Here is an 11364-nt window from a genome sequence, read left to right on the forward strand (position 1 = left end):
GACAATATGGCAAAATAGTGTATTGTCCAAAATGTTTTTACGCATTGGACACAAATGTACTAGTACACAGACAATGAATCTGTATCATACGTAAACAGTCAAGCGGTGCATTTCAAGAGGTACTTCATTATAAAGTGATATACAATAATGTGTCTTTATTCAAATTGTCCCTTCACTGTATTTCCAGTGTTATTCAGCATTTACACATTTGGCAACCAATTCTGATTTGAATTTCACCCAATCAGAATATTTCTACACACTGGTATGGGAAACACTATGGTTAACAGTTAATGATCACAATAGTTACAGCATTGCATTTGGTGCAACTTCTTCATTCCTCTTGTTAATTATACATGTTTGACATTTTGTATAAAAAAAAATATAGAGTAAAAAGCTAAAAGGAGGTAAAAAGGAAATATAGGTATTATATATTAACTTAGCCTAATTACTGAGAGGATACTGATGATACTGTACTTGTTTAGGCTTGATTAAACCACAGAGCCGAGCATGTAGGCCTGCCTCGTGTGTGAAATGAAGATTCATTCAGTGTGATGAATTATACATTTTTTCAAACAGTTCAAAGTACATATCTTTACCACGGGAAAGACTGCACTGAACAGAACTGTTACTGGGTCTTTTCTTTGGGGGGGGGTGCACTTATATTTTTGTCATATTAAAAGGAGTATACACCTCACTCAGAGACATTGGGTTACAGAAAGATTTTCCAATACCTACAAATTTATATAGGTCAGAATTCAATCCAATGCAGATTAAAAGCCTATCGCTGTGTGCATGCTGTTAAAGGCAATTTCCCCAGACATTAACAGAGATCAAACTAGCCGTAAACGAAGCGGATGGCAGCTCAATCAGAAATCACCTTAAACCAAAGATCAACCACAGAACACAGGTCGTTTATCTGCATTTGTTTGAATCCCAGCGCTTGTAGGGTTACAAACAGGGCTTAAACAGATTGCTACCCAGACAACCAACTGAGGGGTATGACTACAATTTGAAGCGTGAGTGTGTGCGGGCAGGAGGGGGATGACCCAATGACCCAAACTTTCAGTGTCAGTAAAGGCATTTGGTTGAAATATTTTTTGTTGTTGTTGCAAATGAGCCAGAGCTAAACAACCCAACAAAATGTCCTCTTAAAATGAAGGCATCACCTCGTAACGCGTCGAAGGAAGTATACTAACTCCTGACATCAAATCGTGGCATTCTTTAACACAGACAAAATAGACACATTAGACCAAAAATTTTATGAGACCACCCTCTCCTTTTCTGATTTCACCCGTTCAAGCGATTTGTCTTTGCAGTAACACACAGACCGACCGACACACTGTCCTCTAGGCATTCTGCATCTCCTTGCCAATCTTGTAGCTGAGGATCTTGTTCCAGTCAATCTTGGTGCGGGTGACAGGAAGCTGTCGGCGTAAGGCTTTGAACGTGGTGTCAGACATGGTCTGGTAATTCTCACTGATGGCCGTCTGGAAGTGAGAGAAATGTTTAGACTCTCGCCCCCCCCAATGACAAAACATTTGATTTATTTCAATTTATCAAAATATTACTGGGAGGAAACATAAGTTGCATACCTGGTATTCATTTTCTGCATCCTCAATGATTTTCACAAACTCCTTTGCAGTCTGAGTCTCATTCTGTCAAAACAAGAGAACACAAAACAAGTGTCACACCTCTGATGTAAGATAAGAGTTGTCATGCCAAAGGACTAACAAAAACATCAGAATTCATGCCTTTGACAATTGCCTGTAAACTTGACAGAGATTGAAGACTTCCTACTTCCCCTCATGCACCAATGAACAGTTAGTCTGCACCCTTCTACTTCCTTTTAACACTTATGTGCAGGTTTACAGGAAATCGGCCACAAAACCACAGTAGAGTATCATAAGTGTCTCCTCTACTAGGGTTGACTGACACTAAGAGTTCTATCATTACCAGTGTCCTTTGCAAAAGAAGCATTCCTTTAGTGCTACTGATTGTGGGCACATTCTACTGAAAGGGAAACTCACATTCACTGTGAGGGATTCCTGGACATCCTTGTGGCTGACCAGCTGCACATTTCCATCCTCATAGTAATGCACCTATAACCACAAGATATGGGTGAGAAGCAATATACAATATGACATGAGAGCAAGATACATTTTCAGTAAATCAATTTTACTTTCAGGGGCCTGTGCCCAACCCGCTGTCTTTGAACAGGCTTTTACACAGCCGGACAAAATGGAGGACACTTGACGCCAGACACTTGCCTACCTGTATTTTGAGGACTCCAACGACTTGAGCTGTAGATTGGGATATATTGAACTTCCATTCAGACCTGCAACGGCCATTCCTGAGAACACAAATCAAATATGAGTCCTGACTCCTTACCCATATTTAGTCATAGAAGTGGGCATTATGTTGTAAACAAAAACAAAACACATTGATTTTAAATTAAGACTTCTTAAAGTGTACTTGCATTGTACACGGTCATTTACCAGAAGTTCTTTGGTTGAAATTGGTGACCTTCAATGCAAGCAATTATGGTTTGCTGGCCGTCTATAGTTTTCCCATAAACCTGTGATGAATAAAACAAGGTTCTGTCAATGTTTACCATGCTCATCTTTATCAACTACACTTGTACAGTCCGAAATAATTAATGTTTCCAGCATGAAAAGCTCTTTAAAGATAATATTATTATGTCGAATCCAGGCTATATCACAACCGGCCGTGATTGGTAGTCCCACAGGGCGGCGCACAATTGGCCCAGCGTCGTCCTGGTTTGGCCGGTGTAGGCCGTCATTGTAAATAAGAACGTTCTTAACTGACTTGCCTAGTTAAATAAAAAGGTTAAATAAAAAAAGAATCTTATCCTGCAGGTGAAAGGCAGGACGTACAGTGCAGACGCCGCTGGGGTAGTGCTCCTTGACGTAGGCCCTCAGGGCGCTGTCACACGCATCTCTCCAGGGTCTGAGAGACCCCTCTCCCTCGTGGGGCTGGGGGTCACTGGCCTCCTTCCTCAGGTGGTCAAACTTGAATGACAGCTTGTTGTGGGGGTCAAAGAAACGGCCGTTGCCCAAGTCTCCATGCTCTGTGATCAGTACCTGGAGAGGGGGAGGAGCAGAGCACAGAGACACAGAGAGGGCATCAGTTTCTGCATTGACCTTACAGGTAATGTGATATTTATACATACGTACAGTACCAGTCAAAAGTTTGGACACACCTACTTGTTCCAGGGTTTTCCTTATTTTTACACTGTAGAATAATAGTGAAGACATCAAACATGCATACTAACAAACAAGAGTGTGCAAAGCTGTCATCCAGGCAAAGGGTGGCTACTTTTGACTGGTACTGTATGTATGCATGTATGTATGTCACAGTATGAGACCAACCAGTTTCAAAACAGCTGGGTAAGAGTCACAATTCAGGTGACTGAGCATCTTACCTGATCATCATACCCTTCAAGTTTGGCAAGGGTGAACTGATCCATGTTGTACTGGGCAAAGGCACTGTTGAAATAAAGCAGGTTAAAGGTTATATTTGCACAACAATGCATGAACAGAATATAGATCAATAAAATAAAGAACTCTACTCACTGCGCCGCACCCTCCCTGAGAAGATTGTCATTGTTGAGCAGTATCCGCACATCTTAAATCAAGAGATGGCATTATCAAGACACTACCAACAGCAATGCATTAACAGACTATATAACAAAATAAGTGTCTGGGTAGTAAATAAACAGTACAATGATTATACTATTTCTAAGCATACCCACCGTTGAAGACTTCATTGAATTCTCCAGGTGGAGCATGGATGACGAAATTAGCCGCAATGCGGACCTGAGGGAAAGACAACACAATGTGATAAACAGGCCATTATCCACTTTTTTTGCCATACAACTTTTAAGGCTGACTGTCAGTCGAAAGAATGTTGGAACTATATGATATTTGCATATTAATATTTCTACCACTGATACTATACCCAGAGACAGTGTAATGACATAGCCATTTTACCCTGGTCACTAGAGTGAAGCAGAGAGCAGTGACTGGCTTGGCTGCCTGATGAGCCTACCTCTGCTCTGTCCAAGCCACTCCTTAGATGGAAGGAGCTTTTCTTAGCAGCTGTAATGCATATGTAAGTATGTGGGGTGTCAGAGGCACTGACAGTTAAACGGGGGGGGGGGGGGGGGGAGCTAGGACATTTTAACAAGGGCCCCCCTGAAGAAAAAGTCTAGAGTGCACTGAAATCCGTTGATGGAACGACAGTATTGTAGGCCTATGTACAGTCCCAGTCAAAAGTTGACACACCTACTCAGTCCATGGTTTTTCTTTATATTTTCTACATTGTAGAAGAATAGTGAAGACATCAAATCTATGAAATAACACATACAGAATCATGTAGTAACCAAAAAAAAAGTGTTATTTTATATTTGAGATTCTTCATAGCAGCCACACTTTGCCTTGATGACAGCTTTGCACACTCTTGGCATTCTCTCAACCAGCTTCATGCAGTAGTCACTTGGATTGCTTTCCAATTAACAGGTGTGCCTTGTTAAAAGGTCATTTGTGGCATTTCTTTCCTTAACGAGTTTGAGCCAATCAGTTGTGTTACGACATGGTAGGGTGGTATGCAGAAGATGGTCTTTTACCAAATAGGGCTAAGTCCATATTATGGCAAGAACAGCTCAAATAAGCAAAGAGAAACAACAGTCCCCCATTGATTTAAGACAATAATGGCCATCAATATGGAAAATTTGAAGAACTGAAAGTTTCTTCAAGTGCAGTCGCAAAAAGCATCAAGCTCTATGATGAAACTGGCTCTCATGAAGACCACCACAGGAAAGGAAGACCCCGAGTTACCTCTGCTGCAGAGGATAAGATCATTAGAGTTACATGCACCTCAGATTACAGCCCAAATACATGCTTCAGAATTCAAGTAACAGACAACTGTTCAGAGGAGACTGCGTGAAATCAGGCCTTCATAATCGAATTGCTACAAAGAAACAACTACTAATATGACACCAATAAGAAGAGACTTGCTTGGGCCAAGAAACGCAAGCAATGGACATCAGACCGGGGGAAATCTGTCCTTTGGTTTGACGAGTCCAAATCTGAGATTTCTGGTTGCAACCGCCGTGTCTTTGTGAGATGCGGGGGAACAGATGATCTCCGCATGTGTGGTTCCCACCGTGAACCATGGAGGTGGTGGTGTGATGGTGCTTTGCTGGTGACACTATCAGTGATTTACTTAGAATTCAAGGCACACTTAACCAGCATGGCTACCACATCATTCTGCAGCAATATGCCATCCCATCTGGTTTGCGTTGTTTTTCAACAGGACAATGACCCAACACACCTCCAGGCTGAGTAAGGGCTATTTGACCAAGAAGGAGAGTGATAGAGTGCTGCATCAGATGACCTGGCCTCCACAATCAGTTGACCTCAACCCAATTGAGATTATTTGGGATCAGTTTGACCGCATAGTAAAAGAAAAGCAACCAACAAGTGCTCAGCATATGTGGGAGCTCCTTCAAGACTGTTGGAAAAGCATTCCAGGTGAAGCTGGTTGAGAGAATGCCAATAGTGTGCAAAGCTCTCTCAAATATAATATATGGATTTGGTTAATACATTATTCAATATGTGTCATTTAATAGTTTTGATGTCTTCACTATTATTTTATAATGTAGAAAATAGTAAAAATAAAGAAAAACCCTTGAATGAGTGGGTGTGTCCAAACTTTTGACTGGTACTGTGTATGTGCAGATGCAGACCCAAAGGTTGTGTGGGTTATATTGCTTAATTCAATACAAGTAAAGTACTCACTGTATAGTTCTATTTTTGCAACTCTTCACTAGTACATGTCAAAAATTGAAACAAACAAGTTCTGCTGTGTGTATGCTGCTGCACAGTTAGGCCTAAAGTGACTTCAGAAAGTATTCACACCCCGTGGCTTTTCCACATTTTGTTGTGTTAGTCTGAAATTAAAATTGATTAAATATATTTTTGGGGTCACTGGCCTACACACAATAACCCATAACGTCAAAGTTGAATTGTGTTTGACATTTTTACAAATTATTTGAAAATGAAAAGCTGAAATGTCATGTCAATATGTAAGTATTCAACCCCTTTGTTATGGCCTTGTTAAACCTCAATTTCATGAGTAAACATTCGCTTAACAAATCACAAATTTCATCGACTAACTCTGTGTGCAATAGTGTTAACGTGATTTGAATGACTAACTTTCCTCTGTACTCCACACATACAATTATCTTTAAGGTCCCTCAGGGAATTTCAGATTCAACCACAAAGACCAGGGAGGTTTTCCAATGCCTCGCAAAGAAGGGCACCTATTGGTAGATGCGTAAATAAAATAGAAGCAGTCACTGAATATCCCAATGAGCATGGTGAAATTATGAATTTCACTTTGGATGGTGTATCAATAAGCCCAGTCAATACAAAGATGCAGGCATCCTTCCTAACTCAGCTGCCAGAGAGGAAGGAAACCGCTCAGGGATTGCATCAGGAGGCCAACGGTGACTTTCAAAAAGCTAGAGTTTAATGGCTGTGACAGGAGAAAACGGAGGATGGATCAACAACATTGTAATTACTCCACAATACAAAGCTAAATGACCGAATAAAAAGGAAGCCTGTATAGAATAAAAATAAAACTTGCATCCTGTTTGCAACAAGGCAAAGTAGAACTGTCAAAAATGTGGCAATTAAAATGAAATTTATGTCCGACAGAGATTGAAGAATAATTAATAATGTGCAAATATTGTACAATCCAGATGTGTAAAGCTCTTATAGAATTTCCCAGAAAGACTCACAGCTGTAATCTCTGTCAAAGGTGATTGTAACATGCATTGGCTCAAGAGTGTGAATACTTGTGTAAATGAGATATCTGTATTTCATTTTCAATACATTTGCATGTTTTCACTTCGTCAATATGGGGTCTTGTGTCTAGATTGGTGAGATTATTTTTGTTGTTACAACCTGAATAAAACAAAATGTGGAAAAAGTCAAGGGTGTGAATAGTTCTGAAAGCACTGTAGATGCTCCCAAAGACTGTTAGGCACCTTCCGACACAGAGCAGTATTTGCAAAATACATATACTCATTCTACTGGTCTGTACATGTATCTGACCGTATCCCTGCTGTGGGCCTGCCATTGAAGTGATAGGAATGCTACACCTCAGTAGGGACTAGGCAGCTTCAAACATGTATCTGCATGCGGCTGACAGCAAGAACAGTCAATTTTCAAGCTTTCATATCAAGGTTGTTTCGTTTTTGGTGATTCAATCGCAATGGCCACAATCACTATGATAATGTATTACCTTCAGAAGAAGTCTTGTGAATATGGTTGTACAGTATGTTCGTGTGGACTTTTCATGGGATCAATGATTCCTACACCAAGTAAGAAGTCAAAAGTTCCTTGTATTGTAATTAGGGCTGTCAGAGTTCTTGTAATACAATTTTTATTGCATTATCTGAAAGTGTTCAAGAGCGACTGCCTTTAAAAGCAACAAATCCCTTTGAAAATGTCCTATGTGGCATCAATATGAGTCAGAAACCGTTATTGTAGTATACAAAATGACTACAAAGTAAATAGGATCATTTTGGTCATAAAGTCAGTCTCGTCAAAAACTGAGTTTGGAACATACAGTGCCGTGAAAAACTATTTGCCCCCTTTCAAATTCTCAACTTCTGCATGTTTTTGATATTGAATGTTATCAGATCTTCAACCAAAACCTAATATTAGATTAAGGGAACCTGAGTGAACAAATAATACAACAATGAAATACTTATTTCAGAAACAAAGTTACGCAACACCCAATTCCCCTGTGTGAAAAAGTAATTGCCCCCTTACACTCAACTGGTTGTGCCACCAGTTGTCTTTGGGTCATGCAGCAAGACAATGATCCAAAACACACAATCAAATCTACATGAGAATGGCTAAAAAGCAAGAAATTTGAAGTTTTGGAATGGCCTAGTCAAAGTCCAGACCTAATCCCAATCGAGATGTGGCAGGACCTGAAACGAGCTGTTCATGCTTGAAAACCTACAAATGTCACTGAGTTAAAGCAGTTCTGCATTCAAGAGTAGGTCAAAATTCCTCCACAGTGATGTGAGAGACTGATCAACAACTACAGGAAGCATTTGGTTGCAGTCATTGCAGCTGAAAGGTGGCACAACCAGTTATTGAGTGTAAGGGGACAATTACATTTTCCACACACAAGAATTATGTTGCATAACTTTGTTGATTAAATAAATAAGTATAAATTATTTGTTATTTGTTCACTCAAGTTCCCTTTATCTAATATTAGGGTTTGGTTAAAGATCTGATAACATACAGTAGCAAAAATAGAGAAAATCAGAATGTGGGCAAATACTTTCACGACACTGTACGTGCATCACAAGGGGAAAATTAAGGTTGGGTTTTGATTTGACGATGTCCATTTGCCTTCTAACATGGGGTTAATAGCTGTGGTGAATGCGCTCTATCCAATAGCATAGGCAGTGAGAGACCTGCCCAGCAGCACGAATTTGTTTACCCTAATACAAAACATTACCCGTGTTTTTACTTCAGAAATACTGCAAACACCCTAGTTAGATGTCAAATAAAACATCCTGTGCAAAAAACATCTAATTAATTACAGATATTTTGAGTCCTTAGATTATTCTGTGGATTTTGAGGAAGTGAAATAGGCTTCCAACAAACACGGAAGCTGTCAGAAAACACACCAAGACTGAAATCAAATTTGCCTAATGAGCAACAGAAAAACACCTGCCATTCGGGGTGTTTACTCACCCTTTTAAAATAGACTGAAAACATCCCAAATACTGGCTCAAAGACCAGCAGATGGCGATTTTCAGTCGTTTCATCTTAAGGGAATCTACACAGCCGGCTATACACTCGTATCCCCCGTGAACCGGTTCAGACACAAAACAATCTCCATTTAGGCTGCAAGGTGTCAATTTCCTCCTTATTTTTCACCACCATGCTACAGTGGCTAATGCAAGTCCCAAATGTTGTGTATCGCATTCAACCAATCAGGTTGCAGCAGTCTGTTTTTTCATTCCTGGTGATTGGCTGAACGCGATACGCAACATCCGGGAGTAGCATTAGTCACTGCAGCATGGTGGTGGAAAATGGTGTTTCATAAAGAAAGTATGCATATTTCAACAACAACAAAATCTGCTTTCTTGCCTTTAATCCAGTTGAGGAAATTGTTGCCTTTGCAGCCTGAATGGATAATGTTTTATGCACAAACCGGTCCACAGGGGATACGAGTGTATAGCTGGCTGCATAGATTCCCTTTGGACGGTAAGATGAAATGACCCAATATCGCCATCTGTCGGCCTTTGGGCAACCCAAATACAATCTAAGGTAAACTGCTAAAAACAACAATGCAATGTCCACTGAACAAAAATATAAATGCAACATGTAAAGTATTGGTCTGATGTTTCATGAGCTTAAATACATTTTTCCATACAAACAAAAAGTTAATTTCTCTCAAATTGTGTGCACAAATTTGTTTACATCCCTGTTAGTGAGCATTTCTCCTTCGCCAAGATAGTCCATCCACCTAACAGGAGTGGAATATCAAGAAGCTGATTAAACAGCATGATCATTACACAGGTGCACCTTGTGCTCAGGACAATAAAAGGCCACTAAAATGTACAGTTGTCACAACACAATGACACAGATTTCTCAAATTGAGGGATTGTTCAATTGGCATGCTGACTGCTGGAATGTCCACCAGAGCTGTTGACAGAGAATCGAATGTTCATTTCTCTACCATAAGCCACCTCCAAAGTCATTTTAGAGAATTTGGCCTCACCACCACATGTATAGCGTTTTGTGAGTGAGTGGTTTGCTGATGTCAATGCCATGGTGGCGGTGGGGTTATGGTATGGGCAGGCAGCATAAGCTACGGACAATGAACACAATTGAATTTTATCGATGGAAATTTGAATGCAGAGATACCGTGACGAGATCCTGAGGCCCATTGTTGTGCCATTCATCCGCCGCCATCACCTCATGTTTTAGCATGTTAATGCACGGCCCCATGTCGCTAGGATCTGTGCACAATTCCTGTAAGCTGAAAATGTTCCAGCTCTTCCATGGCCTGCATAATCACTAGACATGTCACCCATTGAACATGTACGGTAGGCTCTGAATCGACGTGTACAACAGCATATTCCACTTCCCGCAACCTCTGAAGAGGAGTGGGACAACATTCCACAGGCCACAATCAACAGCCTGATCAACTCTATGCGAAGGAGATGTGTCACACTGCATGAGGCAAATGGTGGTCACACTGACTGGTTGCGATCCACGCCCCTACCTTTTTTGTTGTTGTTGTGACCAACAGATGCATATCTGTATTCTCAGTCACGTGAAATCCATAGAATAGCCTAATCTACTTATTTAAAATGGACTTATTTCCTTATATGAACTGTAACTCAGTAAAATCTTCAAAATTGTTTCATGTTGCGTTTATATTTTTGTTAAGTAAAAAAAACAAAAAAACAAGTGTGCTATTTTTCAATGTACCTTATTGTGCTACCCGTTACTTTAGACAAAACCAAGAAGTCATTATGGTAAAGTAAAAAAAAAAGCTAAATCTGATTTAATTACATCTTAATTTGAACTAATTATGAATTTGACATTAATCAAGATTTTTATTTAATGTTTGACAGCCCTGGTTGTTATAGTCAATTGGCTAGAAGCAATGTAATACCACCAAGACAGACAATGTGATAATTAATAGAATGATGCCTATGGCTATGTTCTTCGGAGTTGTGTCTAGCACAGTGGGTATATGTGTCTAAGTCTTAAGTTTGCCATGGTTTTAACTATGATCTAGCTACAGACTCGTGTTTACGCAAACTGCTTCTTGCGTTCGGTATCATTTACATGATGCGTATGGAGTATAGTTGGTTCAATTAACTCCGTCAGTTTATTCCTTAGCAGACAGGATAGTTAGCTCAAATATGTTTTTAACTAGGTAACGTTAGCCAGCCAGCAAGCTAACTTTAGCTAGGAACTAGCTTAGCAAACTAGCTAAGGTTATTTTTGCAGGCAAAATAATTTAGGAAGAACACAACAACCTAGTTAACTTACTAAAAATCGTCAAAAAGCGAACAAAGCTTATCAAAATACTGACTAGTTATGTAGCTACCTTCTCTTCCCCAGTGAGCTGTTCTTCGAAATCTGCCATCTTGGCTGATCTGCAACAGTGAGGAAGCAGATCTCCACAGTGTCACAATAGACATAACAAGGAGCCAGATATTTCACCGGATGTATAAATGTCAAACATCCGATTGGCGTTCCACTCACTACCAAATATGGTGATGAGAGGAAG

At 40.1% G+C, this 11364-nt stretch overlaps 1 protein-coding gene across 1 annotated transcript; it reads right to left on the reverse strand.

Moving 5' to 3' along the window:
• Positions 1–11323, reverse strand: LOC106582739 (F-actin-capping protein subunit alpha-1). The gene is made up of 10 exons (XM_014166118.3): positions 11182–11323; positions 3773–3836; positions 3594–3645; positions 3443–3506; positions 2895–3101; positions 2496–2575; positions 2272–2350; positions 2028–2099; positions 1593–1655; positions 1–1487 (listed from the first exon to the last, which is right to left on the reverse strand). The coding sequence occupies exons 1-10, from the start codon at positions 11218–11220 to the stop codon at positions 1347–1349; spliced, it is 861 nt and encodes a 286-aa protein (XP_014021593.1). The 5' UTR covers positions 11221–11323; the 3' UTR covers positions 1–1346.
• Positions 11324–11364: the final 41 nt, after the last annotated feature.

Source organism: Salmo salar, chromosome 22, assembly GCF_965601325.2.
Source record: "Salmo salar chromosome 22, fSalSal1, whole genome shotgun sequence".
Lineage (NCBI taxonomy): Eukaryota > Metazoa > Chordata > Actinopteri > Salmoniformes > Salmonidae > Salmo > Salmo salar.

Bases quoted from the DNA above. Each gene is read 5' to 3' on its own strand.
- LOC106582739 (XM_014166118.3), bottom strand. From the start codon at position 11,220: ATGGCAGATTTCGAAGAACAGCTCACTGGGGAAGAGAAG. The intron at 1,656-2,027 runs GTGAGTTTCCCT...TTGTTTTGACAG, and splicing joins AGGAATCCCTCACAGTGAAT to AATGAGACTCAGACTGCAAA. The intron at 1,488-1,592 runs GTATGCAACTTA...TCTCACTTCCAG, and splicing joins ATGCAGAAAATGAATACCAG to ACGGCCATCAGTGAGAATTA.